Genomic DNA, 23,403 nt, shown 5'->3' on the forward strand with positions numbered 1-23,403 from the left:
ATCTCAACCATTCAGATATTTGTTTTCCTTCCCACATTCTTTACCACTTTCAGACAAATAAAAGCTTAATGCAGCATAGCTGTAAGTGTCTCTACCTGGTGTGCTTGCGGAGGAAACCTAGAGGGTTGTGGAAGAAGGACTGCCTAAAATATCACAGTGTCATTCTGTGCCTTTTAGAGTGACCCTGGTCAGCTGGTGGTGAGGAATTTAAGAGTGATATGTCCAGGGTAGAGATTTCAGGTGCCCATCAGGGGTGGGCAATCTCCCAGCAGTTCACGTGATTAACTTGTACACTATAAGGGAAGGTATTATAACTACCAGTAGGAGGTTTTGGGCCGCCTGGATATCGCTTGCCACTGGCAGGCACCCTGGGAACATGCGCAGCATGCATACTCCCAGTGGATGTGACTAGACATGGGCACGAACAGAAAAAAAACAACGAACATGGTGTTCGTTGTTCGTTGCCATCCACGAACAACAAACACTGATGAACATGATCCTGTCATGAACGTGTTCGTTGTTCGTGAGGGCCAGCAGGCTCTCCTTCAGCCATCAAGAATGATCCCTACTGTTCCACTCCCAGAAACCCTACCTGAGCAAGCAGCAGGAAATGTACCAGTAATAAGTAATAGCTTGGCCCCAGAGCCTGGCAGCAGCCCTGGAACTTGAAGGGGTAGATCCCTACCGCACCACTCCCAGAAACCCTACCTGAGCAGGCAGCAGGAAAGGTACCAGTAATAAATAATAGCTTGGCCCAGAGCCAGGCAGCGGCCCTGGATCTTGAAGGGGTAGATCTCTATCCTACCACACACACAGAAAATTCAAGCTCCAATGTACTCACCCTGTCTCTCTAACAGCAGCTGTCTCTCCCTGAAAGCCAGAGCTGGGAGCCCCCCTCCCCTCCTGGTCTTTTCCTCTTGTAATAAATTTGGAGCTTCAGTCCACACTTGGAAGGAAGACCTGCCTATCAAGCTAAATTGGGCTTAGATTGGGGTTTCCAGGGCAACAGCAGGAGTTCAGACAGAGTTCAGACAATCCCTGGCTAAGTTGCCAAGGGAATTGATTGCAGGTGCCAGACTGTCTGGCTTGACGAACAGCAACAAACGAGGCTTGCAACGACCACCTGTTCGTTTAGAATGGGGCCTCACGAACAGCTTGTTCGCAAACAGCAGATTGGGCTGTTTGTGGTTTTTTTAAGTTCGTATTGCTGTTCGTGCCCATCTCTAGATATGACAGCATCACTTCTGGAAGTGATGTCATTGTGCCGGCCACGGGAGTGTTCCCACACTTCATTTGGAGCTGATTCTCAAAGCATGGGAACACTCCCATGGCCAATGTTACAACATCTCTTCTGGAAGTGACATCTCCACATTGGCACCGGGAGTGCACATGCGTGCGCAAAGAACATGCTCCCAGTAAGTATCAGGTCCCCTGCTCCCACCAGGAGGATATAGCGAGCTGGGAACCCTAATGCAGGGTTAGATACAGCACTGACTAAAATATTGACTAAAGGTGGAAACCACCTTTCTGTGAGATGCTGCACAGATGTGGAATCTGAGACATTCTCTTTCTAATATATTTGTGGCTGTTGAGAAAGCAGAATACGGTTTTGTGCTTTTTGCTCCCAGATCAGTGAGATGTTCAAAATAGCCTTTCCAGGGCAAAATGTGTTTAGCGATGCAGAGAGATCACTGTGGCTTCTTTGTTATAATGCCTTCCTTTATATGTATACAAGTTAACCAAGTATTTGGGATGAGTACAACGGGTTTAACTTCACTCTGCTAGGTACTGCTTGTAATGTTCAGGGTCCCAAATGAGAGACAAGAGAAATGAGGTGTCTTTCAAACAGCTTTATGTACAAAGCAACTCCCGCAAACTGTATGCAGTCTCAGCTAGCTGAACTGATGGCTCAACACGTAGGGAAATTAACAGGCCTTAATATATTATGGTAATATAAGGGAAAATCTTAAAAGTATAAGTTCTGTCACTACACTGCAGGTCTAGTTTGGCTCTTAATACAGCACCTGCTTTGTATAATAAAGGTTCCAGGTTTAATCCCTGGCATGCCGGGTTGTCAACTCCAGGTTGAGAAATTCCTGGAGATTTAGGGGTGGGGCCTGGGGAGAGTGGAGTTTGAGAAGGGGAGGGACCCCATCAAGGTTTAATGCCATATTATTATTTATTATTATTTTATTCAATTTTTAGTCCACCCTCTCTGTAAATGGCTCAGGGCGGGTTAAAAAATAAATACATTTTAAAATCACAATAAAATAAAACAATCATAATATTCATAAAATATACAGTCTGCAATTCCCAAGGTGGCAGAAGCACAATCTTAAAATCCACCCGTGTTAATAGTAAACAGAGGGAAGGAAGAGAAGGAGGGGGTAACATTCGAGATAGACTGATTCGTATGGGGGGGCCAAGATGATAACATAGCCCCCTCCCAACAGGAGACTGGTAGTCAGGCTCACCAAATAGCACAGAACAGCCCCAACATCTCTGTCTTACAGACCTGCCGAAAAGATAGGAGGTCTTGGAAGGCCCAAGTGTCCACAGCCAGAGAGTTCCACTAGTTCCGCTCCCATGATTTGCTGGGGCCCATTTTGACCCCAAACAGGTATTAGCCCCATGTGAAGTATGGAAGCATGCCTGTGGCCACTGTGATGATGTCATTTCCTGGAAGTGACATCATCATGCAAGTGTGGGAGCATGCGCACAAGAAGCATGCTCAGAACACGAGGTAAGTGCCAAGCTCCCCTTCCTGCTTGGAGGGTACAGGGATGTGGAAACCCTACTGAGGCAGTGTATATATTCATGTATGCAATGGGGGCATGGGTGAATCCATGGGTCCTAAAATCAAAAAGAGTCCAGTAGCACCCTTAAGACTAACCAATTTTATTGTAGCATAAGCTTTCGAGAATCAAGTTCTCTTCGTCAGATGCATGATACAGAGACTGGTCAAATATAGAAGAGGAGGGAGGAGAAGAGGAGGAGAGAGAAGAGGCAGTTAGTGGGGGGAGAGGGAGGGTTCAACCAAAACATTCCTTTGCCAGTAAATGTAAACATCTCCTTTTGGTATGGAGATTAATTGGCTTGTGTGAGGCTTCAAAGGAGTTTGCCGTGTTGGTTTGTAGCAGCAAAACAACCAGACCATCCAGTTCCAATGTAGTATAAGCAGTGTTATAAGCAGAAACAGTGTTATGCGTTCCTCCCGACTTCTCAAAGTGGTGTGCAGTTCCAACAGTAGCACTTAGCTCGGCTGATCCCCTTTGGAAAAGAGAGCAGTGCATTTTTATGGCATTGCGTACAATTTGCTTTGATCTGCCGCATGTATGCACGTGCTGTCAAGTCGCAACTGAGAGCGGGACCACAAGTGACGCCTGACGCAGGTTGGACACTTGTCAGCTTCCCTCAAGTTTTGATGGGAAATGGAGGCAGCTTGGCGGAATGTTGGACAAGTGACAGTTGAAAAGTCCGTTGGACAGCAGGCGGAGAGCCAGGCTGCAAGGCCAGGATGCCTACATTTCCCATCAAAACTTGAGGGAAGCTGACTAGTGTCCAACCTGTGTCAGGCGTCACTTGTGGTCCCGCTCTGACTTATGGTGACCTAGGGCAAGAGCCATTCAAAGCAGCTGAGGAGCAGAGGTGATTTGCTATTGCCTTCCCCCGCAGAGCAAGCGCAGCCTATGTCATATTCTTTGCCATCTGCTGCCACCTTGTGTACACTTCTCCTCAGTGGCGCACAGTTTGTGTGTTACTCTTTGCACAATCTGAAAGGCAGGCCAATGTAGGTCTGTTGCCGCCAAAAGACAGAGAATAGATTTATTGTTTATCAGCTTTCTTGGACTAGAATCCACTTCATCAGCTGCATGAAGTGTATATATGAGTGTGTGTGCATATATGCATAGAATGGAAAAACGGTAAACAGGAAATGCAAAAAAGGCCGTGAGAAGAATCCACACAATTTACATTTTTGATGTAAAACCTGCGTGTGGAGTATAAGCGCTGTGCCACTGTGAGCCATACCTCTCGATCCCATACTGCACGACATGAGTGAATATTTATACATGCATAGAGAGGAAAAATAGTAAACAGGCAATATGAAAAGTGCCCTGAGGAGCAGTTCGCACCATTATATCCATGTCCGGTCTAGAAGCGCTGCGCCGCTTCAAGTCGCCTCTAGATACGGCTTTGTGGGTGTACTTTTAGATTGGCGCCTGTAGAGGTCAGCAGAGAGCTTTCCTTTCCCATTTTTCCCACGTAACGCAATTTATGCAAATACTGACGGGACCGTTACGAGGTTTGCGTAGCCCTTTGAACGCGGAAGGAACAGTCAGCGTCCTATAGTGCGGAATTTACCTATCCTTTTCTGTCCCGTCTTGCCCCTCCTGCTTACGTAATTGACGGCTAAGAAGGCTTCCACCTAGCTCCTCCCACTGGACGGGTGCGTAGATTACGTTCCCAGTGCGGGAGTCGCCTTTTGCTGGCGCTTTGCTCCATGAGGCTGATTGGTGGGTGTCGCAGGTGACGTGAGGGGCCTGCCCTGGCCGGACAGGAGGCGCTTTGCGCGGCTTCGAAAACTACCCGGGGTCCCGGCTTGAGGCCTAGTCCGGAAGGGTGAGAACGGCCTTCGTAGCTTGCGACGAGGAGCTGGAGAGTGAATAGGGATTTCAGAAGGGAGGATGAGAACAACGGGCGGTAGAATAGCTAGTCTGGGGGTTGCTTTAGCTGGAGGAGGAGGTCACCCAAATAGAGGATGGAGACTGAGAATTTATTTTTAAGTTAGTTCGTTTTGTTTGCCTGCCTCGTCCTCATTGCAAGGCGCTCGGCTCTATAAAAAGTATGGCAAATCTTTCCCATTTTGAATGTGTGTGTGTATATTGTATATTGTGAATATAGTGCGGTGAATCTTGCAGATTTTGAATATACATATAATATATACTACTATATATATTATTTATGCCCTATATATACCATAATCTATATTTTGGAAAAGATATAGGTATAGCTTATTGTATATAGAGAACATGTATAGTATTTGGAGTAAGAGGGGATTCTGAGCATGTGCAGAGTGCCTTTCAGAAGATTTACACTTATAAATCCCTTTTCTCAAACAACACACACACACTTCTAATACTGAAAAGAGTCCAGTAGCACCTTTAAGACTCACCAACTTTACCACAGTTCTCTTCGTCAGATGCGACTAATACTAGAGGTTATGCAAATAGAGTAAAAATTAAAATCCATCTTTAAAAGATCCTCTGAGGCTAAAATATCCTTTTTAGTTAAAAAAAACCCCTAAAACTAAGGGGCTTCCCTGAATAGAAATGGGATGCTGGACTTAGATTGTTTGATCCAGCACAGCTGTATCTTTAATAAATTTAAGATAGGCGTAAATATTCATAGGTATATTATAGTTAAATAGAAAAGAGTCCAGTAGCACCTTTAAGACTAACCAACTTTACTGTAGCACAAGCTTGTAGTATAAAAGCTTATGCTACAGTAAAGTTGGTTAGTCTTAAAGGTGCTACTGGACTCTTTTCTATTTTGCTACTACAGACTAACACGGCTAACTCCTCTGGATCTATATTATAGTTAGAGATCTGAGTTCAAATGCCCATTCTGACACAGAGCTTATTTGGTGTCCTTTGGTTAATCACTACCTCTCAGGGTTGTTGTGCAGATTTTTAAAAAGTGTTATCCCTTCCTTTTTGAAGGAATGAACTGCCTCGAGCAATCTCTTTGAAGGGGCTTATGGACACATTTGGAATAAAACTAATTAAAAACATAGAAAAAGGATGTGATAAGGTGCAGTGTTGGTATAATTGATAAATATGTGTAATGATTTGTTTATTTTAGGCTGTGGTGCTTGAACTATTTAAATTTTTTTTAAAAAATAGCCCAGTCCCATCTGCACACATTCTTTCCGCATTTTGTTGAGCTTTTATGTCAGATTTAAGTTTCTTTACTGATGCACCAGCTAGAAAAAAATCTGTGGCTATTAACATCCGTGCTTTCTAACATTACTTTCCAAATTCAGGAAGGGGTGTGTTTTTAGGGATGCTTCTAAGGTAATTTTTAATGCTGTGGTTTAGCAGTTTAATGCTAAACCATACAGGAATTGCACGGAAGACAGTTTCAGGTGGATAGCCATGTTGGTCTATACTAGAAGAGCAAAGTTCGGGTCCAGTAGCACCTTAGAGACCAACTAGATTTTCAGGGTGTGAGCTCATACCCTGGAAATCTCATTGATCTAATGAAGGGAGCTTTGACTCTCAAAAGCTCATACCGTGGAAATCTAGTTGGTCTCTAGGATGCTCCTGAACCAGAATCTTGCAGGAAAGCTAGCCATGCATGCAATTTTGAAACAGGAAAGCTAGCCATGCATGCAGTTTAAATCAGCCAACACAGATCCCTGGATCAGTGATACTTGTCCCTATATCCTGCAGCGTTTGTACATGCCATGGGACGCAAATTCCAGGTTAGCTGTACTTAAAGACTCTTCTGAGAACTTAGCACATTTGCTGGGTTGGAGCCTACCAACTTTTCATCTGGCACGCAAGTGAAGAAGGATGATCTTGCCAATTCTTTACTCCACCATGGATTTTTATGCACATAGCTACTGTAATCTCCTTTATTGCCTTTTGTGGGTTTGATGATAACAACAGGGTACTTATATACTGCTATTCTAGATAGATGAGGACCTGCTCAGAGTTATGAACAAAGGCAGTATTATTATTATCCCCACAATACAGCTGGAGAACTGGGGCCCAGAGGAGTGGCTTATCCAAGGCCAGCTGCTGAGCTCATGGCAGCAGTGGGATTTGAACCAGCAGAGTGCTGATTTTCAACCCAGCCACTTATCCAAGGGCACCTGCTGAGCTCATGGCAATAGTGGGAGTCAAACCAGCAGAGTGCTGATTTTCAACCCAACCACTTATCCAAGGGCACCTGCTGAGCTCATGGCAATAGTGGGAGTCAAACCAGCAGAGTGCTGATTTTCAACCCAACCACTTACCCAAGGGCACCTGCTGAGCTCATGGCAGTAGTGGGAGTTGAACCAGCAGAGTGCTGATTTGTATCCCAATCACTTAACCAGTATGCTACAGCAGCTCTCTTGATAGGACCCCCCTGCCTCCTCTATTGTGCCAGGTAGGATCCAATCCAATAAGCTTTTGAGAGTCCGAGCATAAATCACCAGATACTTGCTTATGAATCTTATTGAAACCTCTGTGCACCTTCTGATTTTATAGCTTATTGAAGGTAAAGTACCAGGCAGCTGTTCATCCAAAATAACAAATAGCTAAGTACTAGAGGGAAAAACATTTGGGAGTCAAATTATATTCTTTTTTTAAAAAAATCCTTAAAGTTCATGGCAAAAACAAACTAAGGGCCCTGATAAATCTAAGTGATATAGTTCAGATCGTCTTTTGTCTTGCAGTTCTGAACGGGAAAGAAAATGTCTCTCTATGACGACCTGGGAGTGGAGACCAGTGATTCCAAGACAGAAGGCTGGTCCAAAAACTTCAAACTTTTGCAGTCTCAGTTGCAAGTGAAAAAAGCAGCGCTCACTCAAGCAAAGGTATGGTGGTAGTTTGAGTGGGGCTGTGGCTCAGTGGTAGAGCACCTGCTTGGCACACAAAAGGTCCCAGGTTCAGTCCCCAGCATCTCCAGTGAAAAGGGGCAGGTGATTGGTGATGCGAAAGACCTCCACCTGAGTCCCTGGAGATCTGCTGCCAGCTTGAGAAGACAATACTGATCTTGATGGACCGATGGTCTAATTCAGTACAAGGCAGCTGCCTGTGTGGGCAGAATGCACTGTCCTTTTATTGATAGCTTGAGGTAGCAGCGCCTTGAAATAAAAAACCATATAATTATTCTATAACACCTACTGTTTAAGAAAAACAAATACGTCATTTTAGTTTTGGAAAACATTTTTGCACATGCTTGTGTATCACTTGATGACCGACCCCCACGGACTTACTTTGCACATGTGTAAAAAGCACTCTTGAGACTTCTCTACCAGAGCATTGTCCGAGATTGGGTTTATTTATTTATATAATTTATTTATATTACATTAATTTTAGAGTCAGAGAACAAAGCAGAGCACAGTTCTTGCGCCGGTGATTGATCTGAAACGAGGCAGTGCTTCTGATGAGCGACAGATTGTCGACACCCCACCGCATGTGGCAGCTGGCCTGAAGGTAAGAGCGGGTCTGGAAAAGAGTAGATCAGAGGAATCTTAAATAGAAAGCAGCTACGGCAAGTTACAGGAAAAACACCTTGATGACTTTTCTTCAGTGAACCTCTCCTGGAGGAAATAATGATCAAGACATGAACATGAGAAGAGCTGTGTTAGATTGGGGCCAAGGTCCCTTTAGTTCAGTATCCTGTTCAGTATCCAAGTGCTTCTAAGAAACCTGCAAGCAGAACTTGCAAGTAATAGCTTCACCCCTTCTCCCACCATTACCATCTCTGGTCACAAATACGAGACAGAAAATCCCAGACATTGAAAAGGGATGTCTTAACAAGCTGCCTCAAGGTGAGTAATACGGGTGCTTGATAAACCTCTTGCGGAGGAAGTGGAGAGAGAGTTCTATAGCCTTGCCACCAAGAAAGCTCTGCTTCCAAGTAATAATAATAATAGTAACAACAACAACAACACTCAATTTATATACCGCCCTTCAGGATGACTTAACACCCACTCAGAGTGGTTTACAAACTATGCCATTATTATCCCCACAACAAAACACCCTGTGAGGTGGGTGGGGCTGAGAGAGCTAGAAGCTGTGACTGACCCAAGGTAACCTTCCCGAATAAGACAGCCAGAACAGACACCTACAAATGTGTTTGAGGTCCATACAGAAAGGACCTGCACTTTGAAGCAATCTGTCAGCATTTGCAGTTTGGCTGAAGTACGTATGATGTGGGTAGTAAGAATAATAGGACATCAAAGTGTCCCAGTGTAAACGGGAATGTTGCAGTGCAGAGCGATCCCCTTCAAATGCTGTTCGTAAACAGCACGCAAATGGTCCAGCGTGTCACCATGCAGCGGGCCTAGTGTCAGTACCTCTTTGCGATGCTGTTCGCTTCACGTTGAGTGTGCAGCACAGTGCAAGTCAGGTGTGTGTCCTGGCACACGTTTGTGCATATCAGTAGCAGAGCAGCCATAGTCTTGATGTTGGAGGGCAGGGGAGTTGCTGTATTAGAAGTTTTAAAAGTTAAGTTTTTGCACAGTACTTTGGAAGGACCAGGTGCACTCAGAAGCTCGTTGGCTTTGCTGGACTGGTTTTGTTTTTAATTGCCGTGTCTCACTTCTTCTGTTCCAGGATCCTGTTCCCAGTGGTTTTTCTGCAGGTGATGTATTGATCCCTCTAGCTGACGAGTACGACCCTATGTTTCCCAATGACTATGAGAAAGTGGTAAAACGCCAGCGGGAAGAACGACAGAGGCAGCGAGAGCTGGAGAGGCAGAAAGAGATTGAAGAAAGAGAAAAGTGAGCCACTCAAGTTATAAACCATTAAAATGTATATTTTAGAATATCTAAATGTAAGGGCATGACCCCAAACCATAAATGAGAATCAGCAGCATAAATCTGTTTATCTGTGCAACATAACCTATACAGTATGAGATGCCATTAAAACTGAATCATGACTTCCCCCCCTCTACCTCTCCAGATATTAATCTAGTATAGGGGGAGGCAGTTATTAGCCCGAACTGGAACCAAACTGTGTTTTTAAATATTTATATTTTATACCTCTTTTAAGTAAAACATAATTATATCGTGTACTGCCTAGATATTCATGTTAAAGGATTTTCCTCTTAATGTTTGGTGTAGTTTGGTGTAGTGGTTAAGAGCATGGGAGTCTAATCTGGAGAACTGGGTTTGATTCCTCACTTGAAGCCAGCTGGGTGACCTTGGGTCAGTCACAGCTCTCTCAGAGCTCTCTCATCCCAAACCTCCTCACTGGGTGATTGTCATGAGAGCCAGTTTGGTGTAGTGGTTAAGAGCGGCAGGACTCTAATCTGGAGAGTTAGGTTTGATCCCCGCTCCTCTGCTTGAAGCCAACTGGGCAACCTTGGGTCAGTCACAGCTCTTTCAGAGTTCTCTCAGCCCCACCCACCTCACAAGAGTGTTTATTGTGGGGATAATAATAACATACTTTGTAAACTACTCTGAGTGGGTGTTAAGTCCTGAAGGGTAGTATATAAATCAAATGTTACTATATTTTCATTATTAATTTCTGTTTTAAACGCAAGGAGGCGCAAAGACAGGCATGAGGCAAGTGGATTCTCAAGACGACCGGATCCAGATTCTGATGAAGATGAAGATTATGAAAGGGAGAGGCGGAAACGAAGTAAGGAAAATTTCAATGCTTAAATTACAGCGTCCGATAACAGATCTAAAAACCACCCTGTCTGACTACAAACGGGGCCTTCTGCATCATATTAATTCTCTTTGACTTTTTGTATACGAGGGATGATCAGGTCCTGGGCCTGGGGGGCAGGAGCTTCCCTAGCTAAGCCACTTGGGAGTCAGGCTGCCTTCCTCCCTACTGGAGATACTTTAGGGGGTTTCACCATCCAGGATTAAGAACCCTCCTCAAGCTAAGTGAGAGGACATTTCAGAGGCTTTAGTGATAGTACGGTATCATAATTCAGGGTTATGGTGGTAGGAGGAGATTTTCTCCTGCCTCTGTTCTGAATCTGTACAACAGAGATGGTACAGTCTGATTGTGAAGATGTCTGAAAACTCAAAAGATGCTATTTAAATTCTTGATGCCAGTGAGGCAGGATGAAGATCTTGCCAAGAGAGCCCGCTGTACCATGAGCATTTATTCTTTCTGACTGGCAGAGTCATCTTTGATTACTTAGAACGCTAAAGAGTCAATCCAGTTTTAATGGGCTTCAGGAACAGGGAATGGTTTGCATTATAGGTCTTCTGAGACCTAGCTCCAGGCTTAATGAAGCAGGCTGTATTGTCTTGTGTTCTCGGCAGCGTATCGACTTGAATGTTTTGTTAATTGAAAAGCCGGGAATCTTTATGAGCCACCAAACCCCTGGCCCTTCTCCTTCCATTATCTCCTTGCCTTTCACTGTTGCTCAGAGTGACCATTTAAGTGTCTGCTAGGACTGGTGGTGACAGACGTGTAACACAACTGATAGGCTAGGGGATATTATACAGTCCTTCTTGTGCCATCATTCAACTAAAATTACATTCAGTTGCTCCGTGCTGGACATCATCTTAGTGGCACGGGTGTGCCAGATTTGAATTCCTTCAAGCAGGGCTCAGCTGCATGTTTTGAAAAAAGGAGACCTGGTCCCCAGGTCTCTAACTTACGTACTGGCCTGAAGCTGGGTGCTTAGCGAGGCCAAAGCGGCACTGCACTGTGGCCCCTCTTATCTTCTTAGACATGCTTTCCTTTGTATTGTCGAAGGCTTTCACGGCCGGAGAACGATGGCTTTGTGGGTTTTCCGGGCTGTATTGCCGTGGTCTCGGCATTGTAGTTCCTGACGTTTCGCCAGCAGCTGTGGCTGGCATCTTCAGAGGTGTAGCACCAAAAGACAGAGATCTGTGACACTGAGAGATCTCGGTCTTTTGATGCTACACCTCTGAAGATGCCAGCCACAGCTGCTGGCGAAACGTCAGGAACTACAATGCCAAGACCACGGCAATACAGCCCGGAAAACCCACAACAACCATGCTTTCCTTTGTTTGTATTTTGGTACATCGAGTCAGAAGCCACCTCGCCTGGAGCCTGCAGCAGTTCAGGGCAGGTGGAGCTTTGGGGTTCCTTTCTCAGTCGGAGGTCCATATAAATCCGAGAGGCCATTTTAAAAAATAGATTAGAACTGTAGTATATTGGAACAGGCCACGATGGTATCTTTATAATGGAACAGGATTGTAGTCCTCTACAATGATTTTTGCAGGTGTACAACATTGTCTTACACCTTTTAATCCACCTTTGTTGTTTACAGTGTCTTTCACCTTAGATGTTTGCTGTTCGTACTATTCTTTAATCCTAGTGGTTTTATGCTACGTGATCGTGCTGGTTTTTATCCTGTAATCCACCTTGAGTCTCAGCGAGAAAAATGGCCTGTAAATAAATAAACCCATAGCCTGCTGTAGTATCGCTCAGATTTCTTTTTCGTATGTTTGTTTTCTTTTACAGGTATGGGAGGAGCAGCTATCGCGCCGCCTACGTCTTTGGTTGAGAAGGACAAAGAACGTATGTCAATCTTAAGTTTTCTTTGAACATGATAAAATCAGTAGCATTTGGAACTTCTGTTTTAGGGGTACTCTTTCTCACAGACACTTTGAGCGCTCTAAGCACAGTCACATCTCTCTAAGTCGGCTGAATTTAGTTGGCTTATCAGGCTGTAACTGCTCACATAGTGTGAGGTAGTACAGTCCATTTCAAGGACATTTCTATAAACAAAGCAATAGGGTCTACAGATGCAGATTTGCAAAGATTTAAAGCAAGCAGATATCTAATACAGAGTTGAAGAAATGTGGGAACAGAGCAAAAGTGTTTCAAATGGGTATCCGTCTTAATCTGTAGTGACAGAACAAAATTCATGTCCGATATCACCTTCGAGATCAATCGCAGAGACTTAAGTTTTCATGAGTCACAGCTCACTTTGTTAGACTCCAGATGTGACGAAGCAGGTTTGGACTCTCAAAATCTTATACCATAGAAAATTTTGTTGGTTCTTGTTTTATTCTGTTGAAGAGCTGAGTCTGTGGAAGGAATAAGATGTTTTGCCCCTCTCTTGTCTGAGCCCAGTTCACTTCTAGCTGGATGTGAACTAAATGGATGTGTGCAGGATTAGAGTGGGGTGGGGGTGGGGTGCAGGCTGTGAAGAGCACCGTATAAAAGAACGTGGTCTTTTTTTGTATTTGGGGCTCCACGAGTTGCAGAAATATAAGGGAGCTTAAATTAAAGGTGGTTTTTTGAAGTCTTAGAAATGCTGCGTTAGTCCACTAGATGGCAAGATAACTACAGTGTTTAGGTGCTCTGTTGGGAAACGGTTTTGAGCATCTATCTGGCAGTTCTAAATTTGTTGAGAAGCCGGTGGTGTGCATGTAATTTGGTCTGTTTCTTTCCAGGGAACGCTATAGCTGTCTTAAAACTCTTGCTATGAATTCCTTTGGTCTGGCATGAAATCAGAAGTAATGGGAGAAGACACGCAGCCCGAGATTTTGACTACTTAACTTGTTTCTTTGGAAAATTTCTATGCCGCCTTTCTGGAGGAACCTTCCCAAGGCGGCTTACAGAATAGCACATAATAAAGAGATGAAGTAGTAAAAAGGGTTGATTAAAACCCAGCTGGAGCATAAAACATAATGCTGCTTAAATTGAATAAAAGTTTTCAGGCTGTCTGAAAGCACATTATAAAAGGTTGGCCCCTTAGTTAAAGCCTGGGTAAACAGGAAGTTTTTAGGTGCTACTGTACACTCTGATCTTGATCTGCTCCTGCTGCCTGAAAGAAACCTTTGCGTACACCCCAGCACCTCCAAGGTGCAGCAAGAGCTTTCACTGACTTGGGTGTGCCCCTGTCAAGCTGCGTTCTTGTTCTGGTCTGCCTGAGAGGGTATTTATGGTTGAGCACGTGCGCGGCTTCTTCCCGGTTCTGATGCATGAAGCCGCCTTAGCTACATGATTACTGTGGTCAGTTTTGGTTTATGACCAAGAGGGCTAGAAATGTTCTTGGATTCATTTTGACATTGAACAGATTCCCCTAGCACGAGATGCTGAGATACTTTTTGTGTTGTGTTTGTTTCCGGCTAAAAGTTTGTCACTGTTAACCTGAGCAGCTATAGCCATAGGTGACTTCTAATGGGTTTGATGCTAGATCCATGATATATTGGCTTATTTACTGCTCCAGAAGAAAAAAACACAGGCTCCCTATGTCAGCAGTACAGCCAATCTTATCTTGATTCAACATAATAATAAACAATAGTGCACAATTAGGAAGTATGAAAAATTTACTGCTCCACCTTTATTTATTACTACTCTACCTTTCTTCTCAAAGGGGACCAAAAGCAGCTGATGTGGTTCTCTCCTCCATTTTATCCTCACAACAACCCTGTGAGGTAGGTTAGGCTGAGAGTAGGACTAGCCCACGCTCACCCAACAATCATCCATGGCAGACTTGGGATCCCAACCTGGGTCTCCCAGATCTTTGTCTGACCCTCTAACCTAGGGGTCTCCAACCTTAGAGCCACAACCATTACGCCACACTGGCTTGAGGAGGAGGCAAACTGAAAGATGTGGATAAAGTTCTGAGGAGCTGGAGTGGAGGGGTCCGCTGTTAATATTAGGTGTTATGTGCCTCCTATAATAGATTTGCAAGACAAGATTGGAGAACAGAGAGGTTATAACTGAGACAAAAGGATCCCATTGTTCTGGTAATGCCGATGATGGGCCCTAAAATAAAATGTTCACATCCAATTTTAGAGATGAGACCCAGAAAGTTTTGCCTGAATGGTAAATAACTCTTCTCCCTTCCAGCCGTGTCAACGTTCCCATACGAAGAAGAATCGAGGTCCCGCGGTTCGTCTTCCAAAGCAGCCATTCCCCCTCCCATGTACGATGAGCCTGAAAGACCTCGGTCCCCGACAGGCCCCAGCAATTCCTTCCTTGCTAACATGGGGTGAGTGCTCACAGCAAGCTGCCTTTCATAAAAAATGCCAGCAGAGGGCCACAGTAGGACGTTCTGCCATAAAGGCAGCAACTGTTGGGTGGTGTCTTTGGGCAAAATGTTAATGGCAACTCAGAGATGCGTTGACAAAAGTCAGCGTATATCAAGTGACAGGTGATTGCCTGGACTTCCAGGTTCACAGGCCCAAGGGTTCTCGAGTGAAAGAATGATTGATGTGAGATTTCCAATGTCTCTATCCTAATAAGATAAGCAGTAGCTTCTTAGAACGGGGGCAGTCAAACTACAGCTCCTAGAGTATTCAAATCTGATTCCTGGGACCGTTCATAATGTGAGCAGTATAGACTTGTCTTTTTACCTTCCTTTGGCAACGTCATACATGGGGCGTATCCACTTTCCCGACTGCTTATGTATAAATCAAGGTGAGGTGTGCCAGTCACCTTTTTTGAATTTATACCCCCGTAGAGTCTTCCAAGGGAAAAAAGAACCAGTTGAGTTGTTTCTGCCCAGTGTGATGTGGTGGAGAGTGCCCTCCATTCATAGCTGGCTTATGGCGACCCTTGGTGGGGTTTTTATGGCAAGAGACCAACAGAGGTGGTTTGCCATTGCCTGCCTCTGCAACCCTGGTCTTCATTGGAGGTCTCCCATCCAATTACTAACCAAGGTTGACCCTGCTTAGCTTCTGAGATCTGACGAGATCAGGGTCACCTAGGCTATATAGGTCGGGGTGCCCAGTGTGATAGCAAAGCATATTTCCAGAGCCCAGCTCTGGAGATAATGTTGCTTTTTATTTATTTATTATATTTATTTGCTTCGTGTATACCCCACCTTTCTCAGTGGAAAACCAGAGCAGCTTATATTCCTTTCTTCCATTTTATCCACACAACAACCTTGTGAGGTAGTTTAGGCTGAGAGCATGTTCCTGGTCCAAGGTCGCCCAGTCAACTTTCATGGCAGAGTGGAGATTCAGACTTGGGTCACGCAGATCCTCGTCCGACACACTGACCCCTGCATCCTGCTGGCTGCATGCTGTCTATTACATTTTTATCTTGCCGTTCTTCCCGGGCACTCAGGCTTGCATGCTTGGTACTCTCCATCTCCACTTTATCCTCACTACAACCCTGTGAGGTAGGTTAGCTTAAGAGTGAGTGGCCCAGGTCACCTAGCAAGTTTCATCACACGGCGAATTCTAACCCAGAACTGTAGCCACAGCAACACGTTGGCTGTTTTTGCCTCCCGGTGCACGTATGTTGCAAAATAACTGATTGCCCAAAATACCCTTCTTTCTTCTCTCTACCTGCAGAGGCACAGTGGCGCACAAGATAATGCAGAAGTATGGCTTCCGAGAGGGCCAGGGACTTGGGAAACATGAACAGGGCTTGAGCACTGCGCTGTCAGTAGAGAAAACCAGCAAGAGGGGTGGCAAAATCATTGTTGGTGATGCTGCTGATAAAGGTAACATGGGATTGCTCTGCTGAAAAGTGGGGTGGCTTGCTCCTAGGTGGCAACGAGGTGAAATTGGTGAAAGATTTCATCTGTGAACATGTGAAGCTGCCTTACACCGAGTCAGTTTGTCCATATATCCATGTCAGTAGAAGTTGGGTCTTTTTAGAAGTTGCCGTTCTTTTTCTTTTCTTCCTCTTTCCTTTTACCGTTTTGGTCTGTTTGCTTCAGAGCCTTCTTTTCTGATGCATTTTTTTATGTCATTGTAAAGTCAGTTGCTGCATTTCACCTGGGCCTGCTTGCTGTCGTAGAGAATTAAGTTGCCAATAGGAAAAGCCACCCAATTTAGTCACTGCATATAGTGGGGACACTTTGACATTGACTCACAATACCTTTTGATTCCGTCTCCTTGGACAGGTTGTACCATTGTGAGCTGAAAAAACTTAGTTCATGATAACTGAGCCATGGCAATCTTGCCAGGCAACCAGCTATTGTGCAGAATTCTTCACGTGCTAGATAACATGGCTGTGTCAGGTTAACTTCCCATGTTGTGATTTTCAAGTCACCGTACTACTTCTCTGAGTCATTTTCAGGTCTGAGGCATGTGAGAAATGGCTGAGATTATGTCTGTAGGATTTTTGGAGCTAATACCTTTCACCTAGTTGTTTATTTTGATACAGAGGTTTAAGCAATCACTGAATTTGAATCACTTGGCCAACCTGAAAAATCAGCAGTGGCTGAACATAGCCTAACTCAAACAGGACACGGTATCTTATTCCAGGACACTAAAATACTGGACAACACATCCAACTACTTTGTCAGATTGCACAGGGAAGCCATTGAAATTCATAAGCATAAGCACAATTTCAACAGGAAAGAGGAGACTTTAAGAATGAATAGGGCATGGTTTCCAGTCCTGAAAAACACCAGGCTAACAAAATACTCTACATCTTACAATAGCCCTGCAGATAAGATTAGCTTATCAAGCACCAATCCATATACAAAAGAACCTCCTCAGGATTCAGTGAAGCATTAGCATTCCATTAGCATTCCACACCCTGGGAAACTCTTACAGGATGACTTAGCCCAAACCCACCTTCCTGAGTAGATATAAATCACCTGCTAACATCTTCTCCACACATTGACACTGAGCGATCTCTGTCTTTCGGTGCTACACCTCTGAAGATGCCAGTCACAGCTGCTGATGAAACGTCAGGAACTACAATGCCAAGACCACAGCGATGCAGCCCGGAAAATCCACAACAACCAATCACTGAATTGCTTGGGTTCCTCACTTAGGGTTCCAGTTATTCATTGTTTAGAGAATTTTTATGCTGGCTGTCCAGGAACTGCCAGAGGTGGCTTACAAAATAAAAAAAAGAAAACAAAACATTAAAAGATATTAATTAGAATCCAGCATTTAAAAAAAAATCCCAACATAAAAACATTGATCATAAAAACAGACCATGGACAGTTTAAAATAAGTTTCCATGCTAGTGTTTAAAAAAATCAACCCCTTAATTAAAAACCTGGGTGAATAGAAATGTTTTGGCCTGGCACTCCAAGGAAAGCAATGTAGGCAACTGGCAAACTTCAAGGGAAAGATCTAAAGGAGTTAGCCATGTTAGTCTGTAGTTGCAAAATAGTAGAGTCCAGTAGCATCTTTAAGACTAACCAACTTTATCGTGGCATAAGCTTTCGAGAACTTCTTGCATCTGACGAAGAGAGTTGTGGTTCTCGAAAGCTTATGCTACAATAAGGTTGGTTAGTCTTAAGGATGCTACTGTGTTCTTTACTGTTTGTCAAGGGAAAGGGCATTTCTTAAGTGAGGTGCCACTCTGAAAAAGCCCTGTTTCTGGTTGGAACCCTCCTCACCTCTGGTTAAGTAAAACCAGGGCCTTATGTTTTTAAAAACAGAATCCAGACAAATAAAGAATAGGCTGCAGCTTTTGTAATTGTACAGATGGAACAAATGTGCCTATAAATAGTTACTTCTTCTGATCAGGGGATGGGCTGGAGCTTTGCAGAGCGTTAATAAACTACCCTGACCTACGGAATTCACACTCAGCCCCCTTTTGGCTTCAGCAAGGTTCTCTGGCAGCACTTATCCACTTTGAAGCCTGTCGTTGCATCCATAATGTTGAAGTGCAGTCTCTTTCCCCCTCATCACCTTGTTTTTTTTAAACAGAAAGCTAGATTCTTAGGATACTGAAATCTGTGGCCTCCAATATTAAATTCTTTGCTTTTGCTGAATGTGTGCAGCCCAGTGTATGTAGCGGCAGAGCTGTCACTTGAATGAAGTAGTGATTTAGAATTTTAACTTAGCGCCATTTCCTGCTTTTCCCTGAACAGCAGATGCATCCAAGAAATCAGACTCGAACCCCTTAACAGAGATACTGAAGTGCCCCACCAAGGTGGTTTTGTTAAGGGTAAGTGCCTCGGTTCGAACGTCACTCCATGGGTTAAAGGTTTTTTGAAGCCTTCAGCTGGCATCCTGGTAGTTCATTCACAAATCCAGCAAAGTCATAGTTTGTAGATTCTGGAAGGAAGGAAGGGCTCATTCATTTTGTCAGGTTTCTCTTCTGAGCCTCCGTCTCTGCAAAATCCACTTTTTTTCTTGGGGAATCAGGCTGGTGGGTGGAGATGCCGGCTTTGCTTTTAGTGTCAGTTCTAGGGACGGCAGTCCATGGCAGATAGACCCCCCAGACCCCTCACAGCAAGCACTCCAGTGCGTTGGTTGAAAAGGTCTTTATTCAGAGATCCATTAAGTTCATGGGTACATCCATAGATGGGATAGGTTGGCAGGAATGAGTATATAAGCATATGCACTATTGATATAAGGAACATTGTTCCCCCCTCCCCTTGAGCAGTTAGCATTTAGGCGCGAAAATCCTAAAAAGTTCCATGAGAACACAATAGTTTAGTCTGGACAGAGAAAGGCAGAAGATTACAAGGAATCAAAATTCCCTCTTACCCCTGTGAAGAGTTACAGTACAGCTGCAAGGTCACTGAGCATACTTTCAGAGATAACAATTGCTTGTTCTGGGAGTCAGACACTTTAGTTTTCAAGCAGGTCAACATGGGTACTTGATTATGTGACTGCAGTACAAAGCAAAATCACATGAACAAAACACAATCATATGAGCAATGCATGAGATCAGTATATTAGATCAGAGAAACATAAATGGCATGGATGGGTGCAGACACGACAGAAACCCACCTTTTGAATTGGCTTCTCTTTCTTGCAGAATATGGTCGGGGCTGGGGAGGTCGATGAGGAACTCGAAGGCGAAACCAAGGAAGAATGTGAAAAATACGGCAAAGTTGGGAAGTGCGTCATCTTTGAGGTAAGAAGCAGTGTTTCCCGGCGTGAACTGTTGTTTCTTCAGCTCTTAACATCGCTAAGTGCTGTACAGTATTTTTTTTTAAAAAATATGGCAGATTACCAACATAGGCATCGATTTGTTAAAGTGGAGAGGAGAGAGGAAAATGAAAACATCTTTTTAAAACCTGTGCTCCCTTCCTTTTTAAAACCTTTTTAAAAACGCCACACTTGTATGCAATGAGACACGTGAGAGGAGACGGTGAAATGGGACTTCCCTGACACCCCCCCCCCCCTTCACAGGGAACAGCGCAGGGCAAAATGTGGGGAGTGGGGAGATGGCCTCGGCTGGTGGTCGTGGAAGTGCCCTTCTGACAGCAGGAAGCAGCTGTAGGCCACAAGCCCACATTATTAGTACCAAACAGCAGGAAAAAATCTTGGTAAACACACCATCAAATGAGTACCAAAGCGTCACTTATGGGCCTCAAATCAAGCTTGGCTGATACATTTATTTTATTTGGCTTATATCCCACCCTTCCCGCAAGCAAGCTCAGGCAGCTTACAACAGAGCATATACAATTAAAACATCCTAAGAAATATAAAACCAATATGACAGCTAAAATGCAGACGCCTCTAAATAGTACCAGGCTTCTGTAAAATTGCCATAAAGCCACGGGCACAGCCGTGATGTAGGGCCAGGGCAGTTGCAGAGGCAGGCATGGCGGTCAGGGAAGGGGGCAGTCCTCAGCCAAAGGCCTGGCGGGACGTCTCTGTCTTGCAGGCCCTGCAGACCTTGGGCAAGACCAGGATCCCGTGTGGAAAGCTCTACCTGTTGGGCCTGACTTTGCTCAGCTGTCCTTCTGGAATGAGTAGTACCCTAACAGATAACTTCCTGTACTGCTCAAAGCCTCTCAGCCTTGAATAGCACTGTTAGTTTTTTAGTTTCTTGCAAGTGTCAGATGAGTCAATATTTGTTCCTACGTTTGCTTGGGTATGACATGAGTGAGTCATCACTCCGTAGGCAGGCGGGAAGCAGCCCTCATTCACATATGCAGGGGAACGAGATAGGGAAACGGAAATGGACTCTAGGTGGAGGATCGCACTTTGGAATGCTCTGCTAGGTTAAAAAAACGCCTCTGAAACAGAAAACCAGTGCAACAAGAAAAAGGAAGGGAAAGTGAAACGGTCCTTGCTGAACCTGTTTTCTGTTTGTAGGGAATTCTTGACACACACAAAATGTAGTCGAATGCAACCCTCTGCCATCTGAACTAGTCCTTTTTCTTTACTTCCTCAGTCTCCTGCTGCTTGTGTCAAGTCTGATAATTACATGTGATTCCCTAGCTTAAATAGATCCAGAGGAGTTAGCCGTGTTAGTCTGTAGTAGCAAAATCAAAAAGAGTCCAGTAGCACCTTTAAGACTAACCAATTTTATTATAGCATAAGCTTTCGAGAATCAAGTTCTCTTCGTCAGATGCCTGATCAAAAGTGCCAGTTTTGATCAGGCATCTGATGAAGAGAACTTGATTCTCGAAAGCTTATGCTATAATAAAATTGGTTAGTCTTAAAGGTGCTACTGGACTCTTTTTGACCTAGCTTAAATGTTTCTCAGTGGCAGTCCTCAGTATTCGGGGATCCTTTTTGACTAGGAAGAGCACCTTAGCCAGCTTCAGGCAGAATCTCCTCTGTTTCACTCTCTTTCTCTGATCTGAGCCGTCCCCCATTCCAGTTGTGTCTGTTTGATGTTTAGATTCCAGGTGCTCCTGACGATGAAGCTGTGAGAATATTTTTAGAGTTTGAGAGGGTGGAATCGGCAATTAAAGGTAAGTGGCTGACTGTAAAGCTCTTTGCTTCCAAAACCTTGGGACCAGAAGCTGCATATGGTTGTTATTTTTTGGGATGGTGTAGCTGTTAAAACTATACCTTGTATCCTATTCCCTGCTGATCAAGATGGGGTTAGATGTGTAAAATGCACAGGGCCAGCGTGCCCATTGAGGCAGGGCTGGCCCCCTCCTTGAGTACTGAGGTGCCGGAGGGGGCACCAGGGGCGGAGGCGCGTGCCACGGAGCTGGCGTGCCTGGCCTGCAGCTGCTGCAGCGGGCCAGCCCCATGCCACCTACACCAACAACAACACATGTCCCCGGCCGGGTGCAGCAGCCACGAGCCAGGCACGGTAGGCATCCGGGGCAGCGTGCAGAACCTCCCCAGCCACCCACCGTGCCCGACTGGGAGCACGGGCAGCCTCCACGTGCCGTCCCCAACCCCCCCCCCCCCGGCCAATGGGGCCGGCTTGCTGTGTGATGACATCACACACAGTGACGTCATCACACAGTCCGGGGGGGGGGTGCACATAGGGGCAGCCATGGGTGCCAGAAACCCTGGCGCCATCCCTGAATATGCATCACTCTGGTGATCCTTGTACAAGCCGTCCCCCTTTTCTCTGAGAATGACTGGATACAGCGGCCATTCGTGTTTTTTAATCCTTCCCATGTAAGAATGTGAAAAGACCCTATGGGGGAAATTATGCATCCTATGGTGGTGGAGAATGCTCTCAAGTCCTAGCCCTGGTGGCGTTTTCCTGGCAAGGGACTAACAGAGATGGTTTGCCCTTGCCTGCCTCTGCAACCCTGCTCTTCATTGGAGGTCTCCCATCCAATTACTAACCAGGGCCGACCCTGCTTAGCTTCTGAAATCTGACGAGATCAGGCTCGCCTGGGCTATCCAGGTCAGGACTTATGCATCATATATTACCTAGCTTTGTTTTACTTATACTTTCTGCTTAGCATAGCATAGCAAACTGAATTCATTTACTTCCTTCCCTCTTCCTTGCCTCCTCTCCCCATCTCTCCCCATTCCTTATAAACTGGTATGGGATTGGATCCGGGAGAGGGCTCTTGCGCCAACTGGAAAGCATCTTGTGTGGGGGGGGGGGGGAGTGCCAGACCTTAGCAGAATGGGGTCCACAGCCTTCAACTTGTGGTTCCCTAGCTAATTTGCTACTTTATAAAGCCAGTGTCTAACAGTATATTTTCTGCCTGATTTCCAGCGGTGGTTGACCTGAATGGAAGGTACTTTGGAGGCCGAGTGGTGAAGGCCTGCTTCTACAACCTGGACAAATTCAGAGTGTTGGATCTCGCTGAGCAAGTCTAATACCCCCCTCCCCACAAGGACACACAGCTGTTGGGCATCCTCCCCTCCCTCCTAACTGTATGCTGAGAACAGCGAAAAATGGCATCGATTCTCTTCTAAAAAATGGACTGGAAGAAATCCCAGAATGGATTTTTCATGTTTGTTGCGATGGACACAGTTTTTTTTATTTTTACTGTACTATAAAATCCCTTTCAAGTTACAGCCTGTTTTTTTTCCCCTTCCCCTTGAAGATCCAGCGTGTTTTGCTCTGCTGCTCCAGAATGTTCTTAGCATTAGCAGTTTGCTGACGAGGTAACGGTTTGCCTCCTTTGTGTTCCTGTTGGGAACGCTGGTGGGGTAGCAGTGAAAGCGGATGGGGTTTTTTTTGTCCCTACAGCAGTCTGCAGCATTGTCACGGTCCCACAGACTGGGTGAAGGTTCTCTCCGTGCAGAAGGTCCCAGATTCAGTCCCAAGCATCTCCACGTTAGGGCTAACGATGGCAAAATATGTCAGCCAAGGACTTTGGGGACAACCACTTGTCCTGCCACGATGCTTGAATAGGCTGACTCTGTGCGAGGCAGCTTCAGACCTTCATGTTCCTAGGAGACTAGACTGTCAGAAGTGTGGGCTGGTGTTTCCTGTGTTTCTGGTTGTATATAGGCAGGCAGCCTTTTAAAAAATGTCTTTCTACCCATCCCTAATGTCCAAGGACTGATACTAGATGAGACTGTTTGTTTTCTGTGCACCCAAGATTTCCACCCTGCCTTTTGTGACTATATTCTGGGCTTCCACACTGGATGAACAACCAACTGCAGCATTTATCCTCCCAATTCCTCTACTCCTT

General features: G+C 45.0%; 1 protein-coding gene across 2 annotated transcripts; it reads left to right on the forward strand.

Moving 5' to 3' along the window:
- The first annotated feature begins 4,481 nt into the window (after positions 1–4,481).
- RBM17 (RNA binding motif protein 17) lies at positions 4,482–22,778 on the forward strand. Of its 2 annotated transcripts, none has more exons than XM_054989384.1 (12): positions 4,482–4,620; positions 7,445–7,585; positions 8,091–8,207; positions 9,333–9,499; positions 10,264–10,361; positions 12,177–12,233; positions 14,520–14,661; positions 15,971–16,122; positions 18,463–18,539; positions 19,359–19,457; positions 21,180–21,252; positions 22,476–22,778. In XM_054989384.1, the coding sequence occupies exons 2-12, from the start codon at positions 7,463–7,465 to the stop codon at positions 22,577–22,579; spliced, it is 1,209 nt and encodes a 402-aa protein (XP_054845359.1). In that variant the 5' UTR covers positions 4,482–4,620; positions 7,445–7,462; the 3' UTR covers positions 22,580–22,778. The 2 variants fall into 2 exon arrangements, with proteins under 2 accessions (XP_054845359.1, XP_054845360.1); XM_054989385.1 differs by having other exon boundaries at positions 18,466–18,539.
- Positions 22,779–23,403: the final 625 nt, after the last annotated feature.

The sequence above is a fragment of the Eublepharis macularius genome, chromosome 9 (assembly GCF_028583425.1).
Source record: "Eublepharis macularius isolate TG4126 chromosome 9, MPM_Emac_v1.0, whole genome shotgun sequence".
NCBI lineage: Eukaryota > Metazoa > Chordata > Lepidosauria > Squamata > Eublepharidae > Eublepharis > Eublepharis macularius.